Source organism: Triticum dicoccoides, chromosome 6B, assembly GCF_002162155.2.
Source record: "Triticum dicoccoides isolate Atlit2015 ecotype Zavitan chromosome 6B, WEW_v2.0, whole genome shotgun sequence".
In the NCBI taxonomy this organism is placed as follows: domain Eukaryota; kingdom Viridiplantae; phylum Streptophyta; class Magnoliopsida; order Poales; family Poaceae; genus Triticum; species Triticum dicoccoides.
In genome coordinates this window covers 694,517,313-694,538,675 of record NC_041391.1, presented here as the reverse complement: position 1 = coordinate 694,538,675, position 21,363 = coordinate 694,517,313, and the positions used below count along the sequence as shown (strand labels likewise).

Here is a 21,363-nt window from a genome sequence, read left to right as displayed (position 1 = left end):
GCGCAGGGGGTGGGCCTAGGGGGCGCACCAGCCCACTATGGGCTGGCTCCCTTCCCACTTCAGCCCATGGGGCCCTCCGGGATGGGTGGCCCCACCCGGTGGACCCCCGGGACACTTCCGGTGGTCCCGGTACAATACCGGGTGACCCCGAAGCTTTCCCGATGGCCGAAATACCACTTCCTATATATAATTCTTTACCTCCGGACCATTACGAAACTCCTCGTGACGTCCGGGATATCATCCGAGACTCCGAACAACATTCGATATACTGCATACTCATATTCATACAACCCTAGCGTCACCGAACCTTAAGTGTGTAGACCCTACGGGTTCGGGAGACACTTAGACATGACCGAGACGGCTCTCGGGCAATAACCAACAGCGGGATCTAGATACCCATGTTGGCTCCCACATGCTCCTCGATGATCTCATCGGATGAACCACGATGTCGAGGATTCGAACAACCCCGTATACTATTCCCTTTGTCAATCGGTACGTTACAAGCCCGAGACTCGATCGTCGGTATCCCAATACCTCGTTCAGTCTCGTTACCGGCAAGTCACTTTACTCGTTCTGTAATGCATGATCCCGTGACCAAACACTTGGTCACTTTGAGCTCATTATGATGATGCATTACCGAGTGGGCCCAGAGATACCTCTCCGTCATACGGAGTGACAAATCCCAGTCTCGATCCGTGTCAACCCAACAGACACTTTCGGAGATACCTGTAGTGCACCTTTATAGTCACCCAATTACATTGTGACGTTTGGTACACCCAAAGCACTCCTATGGTATCCGGGAGTTACACGATCTCATGGTCTAAGGAAGAGATACTTGACATTGAAAAAGCTCTAGCAAAACGAACTACACGATCTTGTGCTATGCTTAGGATTGGGTCTTGTCCATCACATCATTCTCCTAATGATGTGATCCCGTTGTCAATGACATCTAATGTCCATAGTCAGGAAACCATGACTATCTGTTGACCAACGAGCTAGTCAACTAGAGGCTCACTAGGGACATGTTATGGTCTATGTATTCACACGTGTATTACGATTTCCGGATAATACAGTTATAGCATGAATAAAAGACAATTATCATGAACAAGGAAATATGATAATAATCCTTTTATTATTGCCTCTAGGGCATATTTCCAACACATCACTCCCCCAAAATGGGATGTTCCATTGATCTCTCACACGAGCCAACTAGGATACAAATAGGAAGCAAAAAGGCTCAACGCACGACGCACACGTATATGATGTGCAAACCAACACACACATACTTGATTGCTCAAGATAAGAAAGTTGGAAGCGCAACATATACAAACACATGCAAGGAACAAAACCAAAACATGCAAGGGGGCAAGTAACTTTCAAGGTAAACAATTTAAGTACAAGTTACCGCAAGGAGGCACATTGGATATAAGATAGAAACTTGATAATCCAATTGACTTGGCTTGAGACAAAGAGAATGATGAAGTTCCCTTAATTCTTCATAATGTAGCCAAGTCTCCAATGCCCTCCAACAACACCTATTGATCAAGTTTGAGCTTGTTGGTCCCCAACCAAGTTGGGTCCTAAGAGGTTAGTCACAATAGGTTTGGCTACCCAAATGGTTCTTTGCTTGACACCACTTTGAGTACCAACAAACTTGGCAAACACATTGCCAACATTATCCTTACCAAGATAATAGATATCATCAATAATAATTGGGTTGGATAAGTTACCACTAGTGCATGAAGAAGAGACGTGACCTTTCTCACGACATAAGTAGCAACGTCTACTCTTCACTTTCTTCTCACTTGATTTCTCAATTTGAGAAGCATTAACTTGATTCTTCTTGGGAAGAGGCCTTTCTTCAACTTGATGTTGAGCATGAGATTGAAATTGTGCCCTCTTCCCTTGTTGCTTGACACTAATGGCCTTCTTCTTCAATGGGCAAGATCTAACATGATGCCCTTCAACTTTGCACTTGAAGCAAACAATCTTGGCCGAATTCTTGACTTGTTCTTGGCCCTTCTTCTTGTTCAACTTGGACTTCTTCTTCTTGTTGGAGTTGAATCCAAGTCCACCTTTGTCATTGGGGGATTTTTGCACACTCAAGATATTGTTGAGTGTGGCCTTCCCTTCATGACACTTTTCCAAGTCTTTCTTCAAAGAAGTGACTTGGGCCTTGAGCTCTTTGATTTCCTCTACATGGTTAGTCTCAACACAAGTACTAGAGGAAGTATAAGCTTCATCATTAGAGCAACAAGGCAAGGAAAGCAATTCATCACAAGATGTACCAACATTGTGAGTAGATGAATTACAAGGACTAGCGCATGGCAATATACTATTTTGACTAGAAGTAGTGCTAGTATCCACATGAGGCTCACTAGATGTTACCTTAGCAATCATGGCCTCATGAGCTATCTTTAGCACACTATGGGATACTAGAAGATCATCATGAGAGCTTGAGAGATTTTCATGACTTTCTTCCAATTTCCCATAATTGCAAGATAGCACCTCAAGTTGAGCCCGTAGCTCAACATTCTCCTTCAAAATGGATGCTTCACAAGTAATAGAATTAGTAGCACAAGCATCATCATTAACAACAAGAGGAGAAGGCAACTTGGCAAGCTCTTTTAAATAAGAAGCTTCAAGTTGAGCATGAGACTCGGTGAGTTTGATGAGCTCACCCTTGATGACCCTTGAGCCATTTTCGAGGTGCTCAAAATCCTCAAGGAGTCTAGCATGAGCAACTTCAAGCTTAGCATTTTTAGTTTCAAAAACATTGGCCACCTTAAGAGCTCTATCAGTAGATTCCTTCACTTTAGACAATTCTAGAGCAAAAGTCTCCTCAAGAGATTCCTTGGTGGTTTGTTCAAGTTCAAGAGCTTGAGAGAGGTCCGCAATCTCATTAGCGTAATCACGCCCATGACCTTCCATTTTATCAATGGTGGCCTCATGCTCCTCTAGATGATATTCCAACTCCTCAATGTATTTCTTGCCATCAATGGCAATGGACATTATTTCCATGAAGTTGGAACGAGCAATTTTATTTTTATGAAGAGCTTTAAAAATCATTTCCCCCTTAGTTTTTAAGGAGGCAACATTATCATTCTCTTCATCATTAGCATCAACATCATCATCAAGAGACATATTGGGGTACAAAGTAGGAGATACCTTTGACGCCTTAGCCATAAGGCAAAAAGCAATAGATGATGATGTAGGATCCCTTGAGGCACCATTAAACACCACATCTTGTTCCATGGAGTGTTCGGTTTCCACTACATTGTTAGCACAACAATTCGAGGAAATAGATGCATTTTTATCATGGCAACAAGACATAGCAAGCATATCATCATGAGATTTAGTCAAGCAATTTCTACGTGATATGCAAGGACTATCAACACAAGCATGTGAAACATTTGGAGTGCTCGAAGTGTTAAGGCCCAAAGGAGCATTGCAATAATATAGTGGTGAAGGATCATCCACAATAAGCATACTATCATCATTGCAATGACCAACACTACTCACCATGTCATTACCTTGTGGCAAACCACATGTAGGTGAAGTAGAAGAAGTTGAGAAGACTATACGACCAGAGGTGGAGGGAGAACAATCATCCCCACAAATCTTGGACACACCATATTTATCTTGAATCTTCGTCCACAACTCATGAGCATCTCGGAACGGCATGAGTTGAAATATAACTACATTGCTCAAAGCATCGAAAAGCACATTAGAAGCTTGAGCATTGAGATAAGAGTTTTTCTCATCCTCTAAAGATAATCTTTGGGGATCCTTTGGAGGAGAAAAACCCATATCTACAATTCGCTCTAAATTTGGGTCCATGACCCTAAAGAGATTAAGCATGCGAATTACCCAACCATCAAAATTTGTGTCATCGAAACTAAGAGTGTGAGAGAATCCTAATCCCCTAGTCGACATCTTTACTCTCTAGGCGGTAAAGCCTAATAAAGAGAGACGAGGCTCTGATACCAATTGAAAGATCGTGGATGTCGCCTAGAGGGGGGGGGGGGTGAATAGGCGTTTTAAAATATTTATGGTTTAGGCTTGAACAAATGCGGAATAAACCAAGGTTAATTTTTCAAGCACAAAACCTACAACAACTAGGCTAACCTATGTGCACCAACAACTTATGCTAAGCAAGATAAGCAACTATGTGATAGCAAGATATATGACAAGAACAATATGACTATCACAAAGTAAAGTGCATAAGTAAAGGGCTCGGGTAAGAGATAACCAAGGCACGCGGAGACGACGATGTATCCCGAAGTTCACACCCTTGCGGATGCTAATCTCCGTTTGGAGCGGTGTGGAGGCACAATGCTCCCCAAGAAGCCACTAGGGCCACCGTAATCTCCTCACGCCCTCGCACAATGCAAGATGCCGTGATTCCACTAAGGGACCCTTGAGGGCGGTCACCGAACCCGTACAAATGGCAACCCTTGGGGGCGGTCACCGAACCCGTACACTTTGGCAACCCTTGGGGGCGGTCACCGGTACCCGTCAAATTGCTCGGGGCGATCTCCACAACCTAATTGGAGACCCCAACGCTTTCCCGGAGCTTTACACCACAATGATTGAGCTCCGAACACCACCAACCGTCTAGGGCGCCCAAGCACCCAAGATGAACAAGCTCAAGGGCACCAAGCACCCAAGAGTAATAAGCTTCTCAACTTGTAACTTCCACGTATCACGTGGAGAACTCAAACCGATGCACCAAATGCAATGGCAAGGGCACACGGAGTGCCCAAGTCCTTCTCTCCCAAATCCCACCAAAGCAACTAATGCTAGGGAGGAAAATGAGAGGAAGAACAAGAAGGAGAACACCAAGAACTCCAAGAACTAGATCCAAGGGGTTCCCCTCACATAGAGGAGAAAGTGATTGGTGGAAATGTGGATCTAGATCTCCTCTCTCTTTTCCCTCAAAAACTAGCAAGAATCCATGGAGGGATTGAGAGTTAGCAAGCTCAAAGAAGGTCAACAATGGGGGCAAAAACGAGCTCAAGAGATGGGGAACCATTGGGGAAGAAGACTCCCTTAAATAGGTCCCCACGAATCTGTCCGTTATGTGCAGAAACCTGTAGGACCGGTACAACCGGTGCACGAACCGGTATAACCGGCCAAAGCAGAGGAAAAACCAACCTGGGAAAAGCTCTAAGCGGTACAACAGCCTGAGGAACCGGTAGTACCGGTTAGACCGGTTAAACCGGTCAACAACCTCCCAAGAACCGCTCCAAAACAGAAACTAGTCCGGTGGTAGAGCGGTACATGGCCGGTACAACCTCCGGACTAATTCTAGAGCGGTACACCCGCTCCAAACACCGGTTGTACCGGTCAACCGGTACAACCTCTCTACGGGGCGGTACGACCTCTCTATGCAAAATAGGCAATATCAAAACAGCCACAACTTTCGCATACGAGCTCCGAATTCGATGAAACCAAGTTTGTTGGAAAGCTAGCAACAAGGGCTAACACAATCTTGATAGAAATATCAATAAGAAGCAAATGAGAAAAGGCACATAATAAAATGGTGAGAACCCTTCCTTGGATAAGACCGGTAAAACCTCCAACACCGAAAACATCATAGAAGACGCATGCGAACTCCGTTTTCGATGAACTCAAGCTTGTCATCAAGATGACCATAAGCTCTAAGACTCACAAAGAGAACCAAACAAGAACAAAGAAACATGATGCAAGGATGCAATGGTTTGAGCTCTCTACTAACGATACGATCAAGCTACCAACTTGAGAGCCCCCCTTGATAGTACGGCAAACGATCCTATAACCCGGTCTCCCAACTACCACCACGAGACCGGTAAAATAGAAAACCTATCAAGGGAAAACCTTTGACTTGCACATGGTCCACTTGAGCTAGATGAAGACGATCTTGACTCCCTCAAGTTGGACCACCTTTCTTGATTGCATTGGCTCGAAGAAGACTAGTTGATTGCTCCCCCATACTCCACTATGGGTGAGCCACTCTTCTGCACATCTTCACAAGTCCATTGTCGCCACAATGGACGGCAAGCTTCAAGCATATGATCTCTTCGTGATGATCCTACTTGAACTTGCACACCGCAACCTAACCCCACAAAGAACTCTCACGAAGACCATGGGTTAGTACACAAAGCATAATTGACCATGCTTACCATACCATGGGATCACTTGATCCCTCTCGGTACATATTCTATGCTTTGTGTGTTGATCAACTTGATTCATTCTTTGACTTAGTCTTGATCAACCTTGAATCTTTCCAACTCTCTTCATTTGGATGATGTCTTGAAGGTAAACATGAATGATCACACAATCTTCTTCTTCAAGACATGCTTGCAATAAGCTCAACACTCACATGACCAATATTTGGATAATTCCTTAATAGCACCTTGGTCAACTCATAAACTCCTTGAAACCAACACATGGAATTCAAGAAAAGCCTATGGACAGATCCTTCAAATGTAACTCAAGACAACCATTAGTCCATAGAGATTGTCATCAATTACCAAAACCAAACATGGGGGCACCGCATGTTCTTTCATTAAGGCCCTCCTCCGGTCCGATGGCAGCCTAACGGAGGAAACTAGTGAGATGGAGGACATGGTAAACTCTTTCTACAGAAACTTATACATGTCCGAGGGAGTTCATGATATGGAGAGAGTAATTGGGACCGTGCCAAGGAAAGTAACAGATGATATGAATGCTCAGTTGAATGCGCCCTACTCACAACAAGAGGTAAAGGACACCCTATTTCAGATGTTCCCTATGAAATCACCTGGTCCCGATGGCTTTCCCGCTCATTTCTTCCAGAGACATTGGGGGGGTGTGGGGAAGAAGTCACTAAAATGGTGCTGAGCATAGTTGAAGGCAATGAGTCAACTCAATGCATCAACGAGACTCTTTTAGTTTTGATCCCTTAGGTAAAGGATCTGAACCAGTTAACTCAATTTCGTCCAGTTAGCCTTTGCAGTGTCCTATATAAAATTGCTTCAAAAGTGATTTCAATCCACTTGAAGTTAGTACTCCTTGACATTATCTCTCCGGAGCAGTCTGTCTTTGTCCCAGGTAGGTTGATCACTGACAACATAATTGCAGCTTATGAATGCTTACACTTCATGAAGAGAAATAAGGCAAAGAAGAATCAGCACTGTGCTTTGAAACTGGATATGATGAAAGCCTATGATAGGGTCGAGTGGGCATATCTCCACGCTATATAGTTAAACTCGGCTTCACATAGAGATGGGTGGATGTCATGGGCATGGTCACATCGATGAAATTCTCGGTAATGTTTAATGGTAAGAAGTTGGAACAATTTATCCCCTCATGAGGCATCAGACAGGGGGACCCAATCTCCCCATACTTGTTCTTGTTAGCAGCAGAGGGCCTTTCGTGCCTGTTAAAATCTTGAGACGAGTCATCAAACCTTAATGGAGTACAAGTGGCACCCTCGGCACCGCATGTAAACCATCTTGTTTTTGTAGATGATGGCCTGCTATTTTTCAAGGCGAATAGTGTGGGAGTAGATGAGGTTAACTAGGTCTTGGACATCTATTGTCAAGCCATGGGACAACGTATAAACTACGGTAAATCATCAATATTTTTCAGCAAGGGTGTTCCGGAAAGTGTTCGAGATGAGATCAAGCAAACTCTCCAAGTCCCTAATGAATCTCTAAATGAGAAATATTTGGGTATGCCTTCTGATGTGGGATCTTCAAAGAACGGAGCTTTCAAGTTTTTGAAAGATAAATTATGGAGTAAAATACAAGGGTGGATTAAAAAGACACTCTCTACAACAGGTAAGGAAGTATTGGTAAAATCAGTGGTGCAAGCTATACCTGTTTTCTCCATTTCTTGCTTTAAACTTCCGAGGGGACTTTTTGAACATCTCAATATGCTAATAAGGAAGTTTTGGTGGGGCAGCAAAGATGGTCACCGGAAACCAAGTTGGGTATCTTGGGAGGCGATGACTCAACCGAAGGCTATGGGTGGATTAGGCTTCAAGGACTTTGAACTTTTTAACCTTGCAATGCTAGAAAAACAGGGCGGGAGAATCTTGCAACAACCAAACTCGTTGAGCGCCCGGATTCTAAAGAGTGTGTATTTCCCAGATTCAACGATACTACAAGTGGAGTTAGGCTCCCTCCCAAGTCAAATATGGAGAGCTATCAAAGAAGGAGTGGATATTTTGAAGCTGGGTCTGATAAAACACATTGGTGATGGGAATACTACTGATGTATGGATGGATAATTGGATACCGAGGGATGAAATGCTCCGATCTTATGGAAGCAAGGTTGCTAATCCACCAAGGCTTGCTTCAGACTACTTCAACTTAAGTACCGCCTCATGGGACAAGCAAAAAGTTGAACAAACTTTCATGCCTATGGACATTGAAGCTATCCTAGCGATTCCTATATGCACCCGCAACTTTGATGATTATTGGGCTTGGCACTTTGAAAGAAGCGGCAACTTTACAGTCCGCTCGGCGTACAAAATGATGGTGGCGGCACGGAATCGCAGGGGAGCTTGGCTTGAAGGAGCGGGAGGACCCTCGACTGTGCGTAATGAAGAGAAGTCATGGAAGCAACTGTGGAATGTGCAGGTACCAGCAAGAACAGAATGTTGCTATGGCGATTAGCAAGACAATCCCTCCCTATAGAAGATGTACGAGCTCACCATAATATGTCTACCACTAGCTCTTGTTGTTTCTGTGGCTCGCGAGACTCTTGGAGACATTTCCTCCTCGAGTGTTCAGTGGCAAGATGTGTATGGGCATTAGAAGATGGTGAAACGGTGGACCGGATGATCGCCACGAAGGAACCAAACGTGAAACAATGGATCTTCACTCTCATGGCGTCTTTGAATCACAGCAGCTTTGTCTGAGTGGCGGTCACTCTTTTGTCCATCTGGATGGCGCGGCGAAAGTATATACACGAGGGAATCACACAAAGCCCGCATGCCATTTCTCTTTTTGTGAGCAGGTTCATCAAAGAACTAGAGCTGACCCATGAAAAACCTCAAAGCAATTTGCAGGGAGCCCCTCGGGTAAATATGGCAGCACATGCAAGGCCAAAAGCACCACCGACGGGATTTGCAAAGATCCATGTCGATGGAGCGGTCTTTTGCGATCGATGAGGGTCTGCGGCGGCGGTATGCCGGGACCAGGCGGGAAATTACCTGGGAAGTCTGGCTCTGGTTTTGCCAGGGATCATCGACCTGCCTACTTTGGAGGCAATAGCATGTAGATAAGGCCTCGCTTTGGCTGATGATCTTCTCCTGGGGAACCTAATTGTCGCATCTGATTGCAAGCAGATTGTTGATGATATCAAGCTCGGGAACCAGGGATCTTATGGTTCGGTGATAACAGAAATTGAACTTCGCTCTTTGGATTTTACTTGTTTCATTTTTTTAAACCGTTCTTCAAACGGTGAAGCTCATAGTTTAGCTAAGCATACACTCTCTCTCAGTGTGGGGCGCCATATGTGGTTGGCTAACCCTCATAATCCGAACTGTATCGCACTTCATGTGGATTATGATCAGTAAAGCTTAGCTTTATCCTAAAAAAATGTACTTGGCTAAAAAAAGTACATGTATTTGGTTTCCTGGTTTTTTTAGTGATCTTTCAGCGGAAGGGAGGCATCGAACAAAGTTGTTTTCCTCTCGACAGGGCCCCCACGATTTTGGGGCCCTGTGCGGTCACTCACCTCGCTCCCCCTCATCGACGGGCCTGGGTGTCGTTCCTCTCCTTGGAGGCATCACTGTGGTATGTCGGCACCTCGATCTTTTTCACTTGGTTGGTTGTCTTCGGGCGAAAGCCCAGGTTCGGATTTGGATCGGCAATGGCGGCGTCTTTGATGTCGTTCCTCTGTTGGGAGCATTGCTTTGAGACATGGGCTTGGAGATTCTATGTTGTGTTTCTTTGGTGCTCGTTGCTATTCTAAGTTGTTTGTCAGGGGCGCTATGTACGCCGTAGCGGGTGAATCCAAGATGACGACTTTCTTGGGGTTGTCCGAGTCCCTTCATCCACCTGCCAACTCTTTTAGGCAATCAAGGGTGGCTGATGCGTCGACAGAGATAATCGTTTGGAGTTGTTGCTCTTTGGAGGTGACCGGCGTTGGTCGAGACGCAGCTTTGTGAATCAATTTAGGACATGCTCTTTTGTGTTGGAGCTGTATTGTGTGCGTTTGTGTTGGAGTGGTGTTTGCTACTCACCGGACTGTGGTGAGAGCTTGTTTGAGTTTTTTTGTAATTTACTTTCTGCCTTCTATATAAAGCTAAGGCACGCAATTTGCGTGCTCTCGAAATAAATCGATGGACCACATCTGCATCTCAGTCCATAAGCTTTAGGGACGAAAAATATGCTTTGTTCTTTCCTAAATTTTGATATAAAAATAGTGCTTTACTCGGGTGTGGATATTTGAAACATGAGTCTAGCACCTGCTAAAGCATTTTATTTTTAAAAAAAATAGTGAAAAGGATAAAAAAATTCTAAAACTTCATGTAGCGAACATGGTCGAGTGTTCTACTCACCTATGGAGTTTCGCAAATAAATGACTACCATGTTCTTCTGGGCAGAAAAGAAAAAAACGCAACTTCAAAATCCTTGAGTAGTAACTTTCATATAGATCGGGTATTTTTTTTTACGAGAAAGATCGGATTTTTTTTTGTACAGAAGACCACGGAGTTATTCCTCCGCGAAACTTTGCACGTGTGTAACCCCAGAGCATGTTCATTACAAAAAAAATATAGAATTGTTTGACTTTTTCTGCTAGTTAAAGAAAATTAATCCGGAGTATGCCTAGACCCAGGCTCTATTAGGTATTTTCGGCTCCACTCTGTCTTGATGAGATGCCATCCCTTCCAAGAGCACATACCCTCTAAAATTACGTACAAATCTGACGAGTACTCTCTTATTTTTATTTTTATTTGAACTGAGTACTCTCTTATTTTACTGATATACACATCGAAACATCACGATAATTTTTAAAAAGAGAAACATCATGCAACACTCTGAAACAAGACAAGCTTTTGACAAAACAAGAAAACGTAGCACGAATCTCCAAGTGACGGTGAGCGGTGGATACATGCACACCATCATCTCTCGCGAACTTTTTCCGTTCAGAACACCATCTGCCGCGAGATGCACGGCTGGCCGCGGCGCCCGGCGGCGATCGATCAGAACTGATACACGTGCTTGTTCTTGGCCCAGGCGGCCCCGCCCTCCTCCTCCTCCGCCTGGCGCTCCTCGGCCTCCCTGCGCTCGGCCTCCTTGGCCTGCTCCGCGCTGATCAATCCGGTCACCTTGTCCGGCCTCTTCTCCCCTGTCGCCTTCTGGTACCTCCAGTCCTGCACACGCGTACAGGAAGATAGCTAAGCAGTCCAGTAAGTGTCGACGCAAACAAAGCGTCAGAATCAGTAAGCTAAATCGTGTGTGCGATACGGTGCGTACGAGAACGCCCGCGGTGGCGATGGAGCCCATGTTGACGTACGTCGCCGGCAGGTCCATGTCCACCCCCCTCCCGCCGGCGTGCTCCCGCTGGTCGTGGCCGTGGCTGTGGTTGTGGCCGTGGTCGTGGCCATGCTGCTTCTCCTCCCCCTCCTTGTCCTCCTCCTTGTGGCGAGGCAGGTGCAGGGGGCTCCTCTCCTCTGCCATGGCTGGATGCTCTCCTTTTCTTCTCCTGATTAAGAATTGCACGGCGTGTACGACGACTCAAGCGGGTTTTATATATAGTCGTAGAGCTTAGGTGAAGGATATATATGTCACCTACTCAAATTTATGAACGATTTAATTATATCGATAGTATGATTGTGTGGCCTACACGTGTGGATATACGTTGCCATCTGAGTGATGAAGGGTTTGTTTTCCGTCCCTCGCCGTAGATATCTGCTACATATCGCCGACGATGGTGACGTCGCGCCCTCTCCAGACTCCAGACCAGCCGAATGTGGAAGTGTTTGCCTGGCCGTCGACGAGCCAGCAAAGCGCCGGTGAACTACAACTAATCATATATTGTATTCTATTCTATGGAGTATACAGCATCAGTCACACTGTCCTGGATTGGGTGTGCACACCACATTGGCCTGACATTTATGGACCGGGCCAAGGACCCGTCCACAATTGAAGAAGGAAGTGTTTGTGTGGTCGTCGACAAGCCAGCCAAGCACCTAATGTCATATATAGGCGATAAATCGGGGGGTCATTCCCAGCTAGAACATGTGCATGTATATACCCAATAATGGTGTTATATACTCCCTTCATCTCAAAATAAGTGTCTCAAATTTGCATGTATATGCTTAATAATGATGTTATACACACACGCACGCACACACACACACACTTTCTTCATCTCAAAATAAGTGTGTCAAATCTGTAATAATACTTGTATTAAAAGTTAAGACACTTATTTTGAAACGGAGGGATTTTACCAGAGCCAGGATAGTTGCCACCGGAACCGAAACTTTAGGGTAATAAAACTGTTACTTTTTTGGCGAGGTAATAAACTAGTATTACTTTTGCTGTTCTGCAGCCCTCCAAGGTGTAGCTCGTCGATCGTTTATTTACTTATGATGAAATTACCAACGCCCGCTAAAATGGCAGCAGAAAAAAGCAAAGTTGCCATCAAAATCGCCAAACTCTTCTGCTTGATGTTCAGCAAATACGACACCTGAAGTTAGTGGGAGATGCCTATGACACGATGTGTGGTTAATTTTATCTGAACTTTCGACTGTTGGCCACCTGCTTGCTGATGTTTCCAATCCACCAATCGATGAGATGGGGTTGCTGAATACTGATTCTCCACCACCTTCGGTTTCCTGCAATATCTTCCAAAAGTAGCCTGAAGCTTTGGGCCGGAGGTGACAACTTTGGTGAGCTTGATCGAACACATACATCCGGACAGGGACGGAGAGGCGGCGGTGATAAGTCCGGGACGTCAAGCTGCTTTCTGGGAAAGCTGTTTTGGTGCTGCCTGCTGGTGCTGCTAGGGTACAAATTAAGGGCACGTACCCATGCCAAGTAAAAAAAAAAAGCGCATACGCATGGCCACGCATGCATGCATTGAAATTTATAATGCCCAATACACATAAATGCTATGGAAATGCTTCTATCAAAACAGTTTATCATCCCATTTTATATATAAAGCAACACACCAAAGTATATGGTCGAATGATAGAACGTGACGAGGACCGAGGAGACCCTCCTACAGAGCATATCAAAAGATACAACATCAAGCCTAAAACTAGCTTAGCATCTCGTCGAGGTCCGACCGACGACGCCCGAGCTCTACGACAACATCCCGGGAGGGTGATGGCACAAAGCGTCGTCACTGCCGAGTCATAAAGGTTTTCAACCGGTGTCCTAGCACAGAGACAAGACCCATGACGGCGTCTTCATGGGAGGAGGCATTGGTGCACGATGACAAGCAAATGAGGGATGGATGTTTCCCCTGTATACACTTTCAACTTACTTTAGAAAATGCTTTTAGCGGTGGTAAGACGTTCCGTGTCATGAACTTTTGTGCTTTCCTGTGGCATCTATAATAGCTAGTAATAGTTGTGCATAAAAAGTCACTTCGGAGGACGGGTACATTGGAGTCCTATATTTTTAATAGTGCCAAAATGTTATTTTAAAGTTAAAAAAATCTGAAAATAAATCAACATGTTTATATGGATGTCTATTACACATGTGCAAAATTTGATGCTGAAATAAGTAACCATGTGAGTTACACAAAAATGACCAAATCGTGATTTTGGAAAGTGAATAGTGGATGTATTATTCACTGTTTGGAAATCATCATTTTATCAATTTTTTTGCATAGCTCACATGTTTACTTATTTCATCACCAAACTTTACACATGTGTAATATACATCCATATGATCACGTAGAATTCTTATAGGAATTTTCTGAACCTTCAAATGTGTTTTTTTGAAGTATTTAAAATAAGGTCCTCCAATACATTTGGGCTCCAAAAATTCACTCACGCAATTGATTCAATCATGCATGTTGATGCACTCAAATAAAACCATCAACACTCAAATAAAACCAAAAAGAACTTGGCACACAGAAGTAGAATAATTTGCATAAAAACCTCCCAGAAGAAAACTTAAAGCGAAGCCCTTGGTTTTTTGCAACTATCAACATCGCCGGCCACCGTGGTTGGACACGATGAAGCACCACCATTCATGGGGGCTTTGTGAGCCAAAGAAGAGGCTCGGCATCGGCAAAGCCAAATTCGATGTGGGACGTCTCATGCTCCTGAATCCAGAACATGCCACATGGCGTGGACATCGCCGAGGTAGGCCTGCAGGATCCGCCGTCCTCGAACCGCCTTTTGCGTCCCTAGATCTTCGTCTTGCCTTCTTCCCCTACAAATCGATAGCATCGCTCAAGACGACAACCGCCACAACACCTAGAACACACCACCCAGTGCATCAAAGTGCAACATAAATGGGCTCCTACGGTCACTCGACTACACCATCTGGGAAGGGGATACGCTATACCCAGATGGAGTCGGGATTGGAGAATACTCAATCGAAAGACCGCGCCACCATCACCAAAACAACACCTTGAGAAAAGACTTGTACTGACCTTAACTGTACTTTCGAAGCCGCCTTTCCCACAAACCTCATATGTTGGGCCCGGCTTGAAAAAGCCCAACTCCAAACTACAAGCCTGAGCCTGGCCCAAAGTCGAAAAAGTTTATTTTCTCAAGCCCAAGCCCAACCTAAAGACAATCGCAAAGCCTGAAAGCGTGGCCCGCATGTGCTTTTTTCCAGTGCGTGCACATGTAAGCCCGCCCGAAAAGTTGCAAAACAGAAGCCCGGCCCAACCCATCCCGGATATTCTTTCGGGCCGCAAAACAGAACCCAAGCCCGGCCCGAAAGGCCGCGTCCGGCCTCGTGGCAAATGTGCACGTCCCTGAGCCCAAGGACGGATTTGTACGAGCCCAACCAGTCCAATAGCTGTGCGAGTATTTTATTTCCACTCCGTCTGAACATATCAATGGTAGTCCGCCGCCGCTCCTAAGCCGCCGCCGGTGAACTCGACCGGAACCACCCTTCACGCCCATGCTTCTATGCGGCTGGCCTTCGTGGATCGTACCAGTCTACAGGCTACAGCCCACCACGGCATGCGCTCGCTCCTGCGGCCTTATCCCCAGTCCACCACAAGCGCACACCCCTCGCCTCCCCCTTCCCCTCCAGCAATGGCCGCACCCGCCGGCCGGGGGGTATTTAGCCTGCCGTTGTCTGCTCATCTGCGGGCTTAATCTGGTCCGTAAGTATGCGCGGGATTCTTGTCCATGCCTCTTTTATCTGCTAAATCCGCCTGTTGATTGCTCCAAATCTAGAGGCAGTAACTCTGTAGAGGCTAGAATACTTTGATTGTGCAAATGCATGATTTCTGAGATTAATCCATGATATACGTAAAAATTGGCTTCCTGAATCGAGCAGCCTCTAGTTGAATGTGAGCGCCTACCAAATCTTCCTGTTGGAACACACAGAAATACTACTCCCTCCGTTCAGATTTACTCGTCGTGGTTTTAGTTCAAATTTGAACTAAAACCACGACGAGTAAATCTGAATGGAGGGAGTAGTATTTTGTTGCGGGAGAAGGGAATGATACTAAGAATGAATGAAGTTGGATCTTGCCATGAAAAATGGTCAAATAGGAGAGACCCTATATATTGATTTTCATTCTGTTAGTATCTTGAATGGGAGACTAGTAGGAGTTGAAGTCTTCCCAGGAGTATAGCAGAGCCAGAATAAACATCATGGCTTTGTTGGTTTATGTTTCAGTAAGTGCGCTTTGTTGGTTTCTGGTCTTTGTGTTTGATTTTTATCATCATACTATTTTAGAGCCGGAGGAGGAAGAAAAGTGGGTCAAAACTTTAGAGGGCAAAAGGCGAACTACATTTTATAGGATGCGTACATAGCATATACTTGATGTCTCAGTAGCAGTCATTATTATTATATTCAGTAATGTTCACTTCCTTTTTCTCAATCGCGTTGTTATTTCCTCGCTGCCTACTTAACACTGCCTATCTTTTCCCTTCCCAAAAAGCAGGGGAAGTAGTTGCATTTTTTAAGGACAGCAGATAGAAGACACTGAAGACAAGTATTGCCTGTGACATTCTGCTGTAATGACCACCTGGAGTATGGTGAGTACCGGATATCCTTTCTCCATCTAAAAGAGTTTCCTTTTTTTCTCTTCTAATAGAACAGAATCAAGATACCATATTTATCGTGTATCTACCCTTCATTTATACAAATCTACCATCATATAATGACCACCTAAACTCCTGGGAACAAAGTACAGATTTGTCCTGTCGTGTTATCAGTGCATATATCATGCAGTCTTTTAGATGGAAGGGATTCACTTATATTTGTATTTAGCACAAATAGTAGCCGATACAAATGATATTACCAGTTCACAATGTAGGCATCCCCATATACAAACCATATTAACTGTTGCAAGCAAAGTGACAGACAGACTGCAAAAGGCAGATCAAGAAGCTAAGAGAACATGGCCAGCCAGAAACTAACATATCAAAACCACAGGAGTGCAATATATAACTACTACAAAGACATTAATTAAGAGTGAGTGCGTGATGCCAGTTCAAGGGGCCGCCCTGGATGTTTCAGCAAAATGCCTTGCGGTATATGCAGCTGTAACAACGCCCTCATTTTGTCTTGCTTTAACATAGCCATCCATTATCCTGTGAATTGCAGCAGCAGCATCTCTGATGCACATTCTCTCTGTCGGTGCATGCTTGCTGCATGATAGCGCAACCGTCATGATAGAGAATATGGCATTGCTGCCATGCTCCATTGTGTGGCTTCCATCCCGCAAACTATTAGAATTGGCCTCTTCAGTGGACAGTAGGATTGGGTCAACAATCTGCATTAGCATCCCTGGAAATGCATTCTGGGCATGTTTCTGCAGGGTCAACCCGTCTCTAAACATGTCATGAGTAGGTGGCATCCCTGTAAACAACTCGAGGATGACAGTTCCGAAGCTGTATACATCTCCACATGAAGAAACTTGACCACCTTCGCCATATTCTACATTGCACAGACAAGGATTAATGATTTTGCATACAAAAGTAATGTTGTGCAGTATGTAATTTTAGAGAAAAGTTTAGCTACCTGGAGCGACGTATCCAATGGTTCCCCTTATTCCAACTGTGCTCTTTGAATTGATCAGCTGCTCAACTACTGGTTCAGGAAGAATCTTTGCAAGGCCGAAGTCCCCAACGTGAGCAACTAAATCCTCATTGAGAAGAATGTTGCTTGGCTTCAAGTCACAATGAATTATTGGTGGTTCACAGTTGTTGTGCAAATAATCTAGTGCATCAGCAATATCAACTGCAATATTTAGTCTCTGCATCAATGTCAAGCCTCGGAGTTGGTGTGATGCATGTACATCCATGTGCAACCACCTATCTAGGCTCCCATTAGGCATGAACTCGAACACAATTGCTTTGAAGTCATTTTGGTTCAAGTCAGAGCTTGAACAGCAAGTTATGAGACTGATTAAATTACGATGGCGGATCTTACTAAGTGCCTCACACTCAACTAGGAAACTTCTAGAAGAGCCAGACTGTTGAAGATCAAAAACCTTTATAGCTACTGTGGTCATCATATTTTTGAGCAGCAAACAACACTTATACACGATCCGTACCTTCCTCTGCCAATCAAATTGTCTACTGCAAAGCCACTTGTTCCTTGGACCAATTCGGCATAACTAACTCTGGGATAACTGTCATCCATCAACTGGAATCCTCCTGTGGTTGTAGACCGAGCTTTTGATTTCTTTCTCATTGTGAAGGAAACGAGCATCAAACTCAAACCCATAAATGTGCCAGCAATTGCGATAACTAGGGTGATAGTCAAATGGCGTTTGCTCAATCCATGTCCAACAGATTCAGGCTGGCATGGAGGCAAATGTAACTCTGATATACCACCACAAAGCCCCAAATTCCCATCAAACGAAAACCCAGATGCATTACTGAATACACCCCGTGATGGAACTTTGCCATCCAAATGGTTGAAGGACAGGTCTAACTGGTACAATGATGACACATTTTCCAAGCTTTCTGGGATATGACCAGACAAGTTGTGTGCTAGGCATAACTCTTCAAGGCCACCCATTAGCCCTAAATCCCGAGGAATCAAACCTGAAAGTGTGTTCTTTGTAAGATTTAGCAGCATCAGGCCTCGCATGTTGCTCATAGATGAGGGAATGCTACCATCAAAGGTGTTATCATCCAGCGTGAGTTCTGTCAAGCTTTGGCAGTTGCTGAGTGCATTTGGTAGAGGCCCTGATAAGTTGTTCCGTGATAAGTAGAGGTGTGCAAGCTTTGCCAGGCTGCCTACTTCAGGTGGAAGAGGACCAACAAAGTAATTTCCTGACAAATCCAGGGTGTCTGATAGGGACGACAGGATCCCTGTAGGCAATGGACCTGTGAACTTGTTGTTCGCAAAGTTTGCTGCAGTTAGCTCTTGTAGGCTCCCAAGGCTTGCTGGAAGAGGCCCCTCGAATGTGTTATTACCTATGTACACTTGTAGTAGCTGTGTCAAGTTTCCAAGGGAGGATGGCATGAACCCTGTCAGTAGGTTGTCTTCCAACTCCAGGAATTGTAGACGATTTAGCCTCCCTATGGTGTCAGGCAAGGCACCAGTAAATTGATTACCAGATAGCTGCAATCGATTTAGCCCAAGAAGATTGCCTATGCCAAATGGTATATTTCCAGAAATCTCGTTGGCTCCAACATATAGCCCTTGGAGTTGTGATGATAGGTTGGCAACTGAGCTAGGGAGCACTCCACCTAGCATGTTGAATTGGAGGTTCAAGACACGAAGGCGTGTGCAGTTTGTCAACAATGTCATGAACTCCCAGTCCTGCACTGTTGCTGCCATGAGCTGATTTGCTCCAAGACTGAGCAAGTCTGGGCAGAGCCTTCCAACCTCTGGAGGCAATCTTCCGGTGAAGTTGTTGTAGGGGACATCTAGTACATATATCTTAGTTGAGTTGACAAGAGATGCTGGAAGGTTCCCTATAAAGTGGTTGCCGCCGAGGAGTAGGTACTCTACATTTGGGAGGTGATCCCCAAAGTCTGAGGGTAGTTTACTGCCTAAATCGTTTGCTTCCACGCTGAACTCTTTTAGAGAGGAAAGGTTGAAGAGAGTTGTAGGTATGGTGCCTGAGAGGTGATTATCTGCCAGGTCTAGCCAGAGAAGGCTACCAACCCTGCAAAGGCCCTCAGGGATGGCCCCCGCGAGTTGGTTTGTGTTGAAATAGATGATTTTCGCTGATGTGAGATTGCTAAGTGATGACGGGATGATTCCAGTGAAATTGTTTGTGCTCAGGTCTATGACCTTGAGACTTGACAAGTCTCCGAGCCAAGTAGGGATTTCTCCAGTTAAACGGTTTGAGTCAATGTTTATTACTTCAAGGCTGGTGCAATTATTCAATCTAGCGTTTACATCTCCATGAAGTGAGTTGTTTGACAAATGAAGATGTCGTAGGCGAGGCAGAAGACCAATTTCTGAAGGGATTTCACCTTGCAAGTTGTTCCATCTGAGGTCTAGAATTCTCAGGAAGGAGAGGTTTCCAATGGAAGGTGCGATCATCCCACCAAGGCCCTCTGAAGAGAGGTTAAGCACTGTGACCCTGTGCTTGTGCTTAAGGCTGCAACCAATCCCTGGCCACCGGCAGAAGTCAGTACTTGTGTTCCATGCAGCTAGGACACCATGGTGGCTGGCAATGCTTGCCTTGAACACTAGCAAGGAATCCACATCAGTCTTATTGTTGAATGCTCTCGCTGATGCCCATTGGGGTACATATGGCAAGAGAAGCAATAGAAGAACACGGATCATCGAAAACACTGGAAATCAGTGAAATAATGTAAGGTTTGACTAATTCTGATCAATTTATTACTAACCTCCCTCTTTTGCTATTGTTTAATATATTTTCAACTCCATTATTTTTGTCTCTACCTTTTCCATTTTTATTTGATAAATGATGAAATTACACAAATAGACAACCTTTAATACCGAGGCAACACAAAACCATGAGTCTGGGGATTTTAACTGATACCCACAAATCTAGTACTAAGTAGTAAAAAAAACACCTTTTATAAGATTTGGTTGAGAAAAAGAGGTCAGCAGAGCCTGGCCTTGACTCAAGCCAGGCTGTCCCTCTAGTCACCGAGATGTGGAACCTACACGTCATATCTCACATTAAGTGACTAATCAGAGAAATTATGTGTTTTTTGTTTACAACTTGTCCTTGTGGGTATCAATTAAAACCCTAGGACTTGTGCATAAAAGTTGTGTATTTGTGCAAGTCCCCTCTCTCTGAAAACCTCCTTTCGATGGGGTCTAAAACATATTTTTGGTTTTTACAGTACTTAAACAGGTTCTATTTCTTTTAAAAATACCTAACGTGAGTTCTAACTTTAAGTTGTCTCTTTTGTTTGAACTATATATTACACCTGTGTATCCTTGGTAATACTAGATCTGCCGGGTTGGTGATCAATGGCACAACATATGTTTTTCGTAACTGTGCATGCGCTACAACATCCAAAATATTGGTATGGAAAAATACAAATTGAACGTTGGATCACCCGAACAGAGTTTTTCCTGCACAAATGTGAAAGAGCAACTAGATGAGATATGAATCACATACCTTCTTTATATATCCTGCTGTTGGTGTCTTTGTATCCAATGTGGCACGGTGCTTGCCGGTTAAAGACGGCACTGCCAGTCACCGACTCCTCTAGATCTCCTCGTGTTGAGTGGAGCAAGCAGCAGGAAGAGCAGCCGCTGTTGTACCTGCTAATTTTGTTCTTCGGGGTGTAGCAGCAGCAGCAGGAGGAGGAGGAGCAGATTTGGATGGATACACAACCAAGCAGGAGCAGGATATTGAGATTATAAGGATGAAATGTGTGGTGGGCCCCAGCAAAAAAGAAAAGGAAAAGAAATGTGTAGTGGAGAAATACCAACTTATCTTCAGTTGGACAACTATTTACAGCCTTTTGTTTTCTCAAATTGAAGACTAGCTGATTTATTGAGAATTTTCGTCAAGCTGTAAATTCATGTTTTTTTATTTTGTTTGAGTAAACCGAGTTCTACACATATGTGACTGGTTTGCTTTATATTGATAAAAATGTGGTGAAATAGAGTGAAAGGAGCTGTTTATACTTCACACACACACACACACACACACACACACACACACACACACACACACACACACACACACACACAAACATTAGTGCAGCAAGGGGATGCACTACATTAGTGTAATGCTAAAAACAAGACCAGATCACTGTATTTTTTTTTCCAAAACGATA

General features: G+C 44.5%; 1 protein-coding gene, 1 long non-coding RNA gene and 1 pseudogene across 2 annotated transcripts; 1 reads left to right on the top strand and 2 right to left on the bottom strand.

Moving 5' to 3' along the window:
- Window positions 1–10,889: 10,889 nt before the first annotated feature.
- Window positions 10,890–11,716, bottom strand: LOC119326668. Its single transcript, XM_037600292.1, has 2 exons — window positions 11,456–11,716; window positions 10,890–11,352 (listed from the first exon to the last, which is right to left on the bottom strand). The coding sequence occupies exons 1-2, from the start codon at window positions 11,657–11,659 to the stop codon at window positions 11,182–11,184; spliced, it is 375 nt and encodes a 124-aa protein (XP_037456189.1). The 5' UTR covers window positions 11,660–11,716; the 3' UTR covers window positions 10,890–11,181.
- Window positions 11,717–15,028: 3,312 nt separating this feature from the next.
- On the top strand, window positions 15,029–21,126 carry LOC119326571. The gene is made up of 3 exons (XR_005158054.1): window positions 15,029–15,281; window positions 16,071–16,164; window positions 20,870–21,126. It is a non-coding gene; the product is annotated as an uncharacterized LOC119326571 (long non-coding RNA).
- LOC119326570 lies at window positions 16,211–20,906 on the bottom strand (annotated as a pseudogene).
- Window positions 21,127–21,363: the final 237 nt, after the last annotated feature.

What these genes read in the sequence shown, in the direction of transcription:
- LOC119326668 (XM_037600292.1), bottom strand. Translation starts at nt 11,659, where the DNA reads ATGGCAGAGGAGAGGAGCCCCCTGCACCTGCCTCGCCACAAGGAGGAG. An exon ending in TCGCCACCGCGGGCGTTCTC is followed by an intron (nt 11,353 to 11,455) that starts GTACGCACCGTA and finishes ACGCGTGTGCAG; the next exon opens with GACTGGAGGTACCAGAAGGC.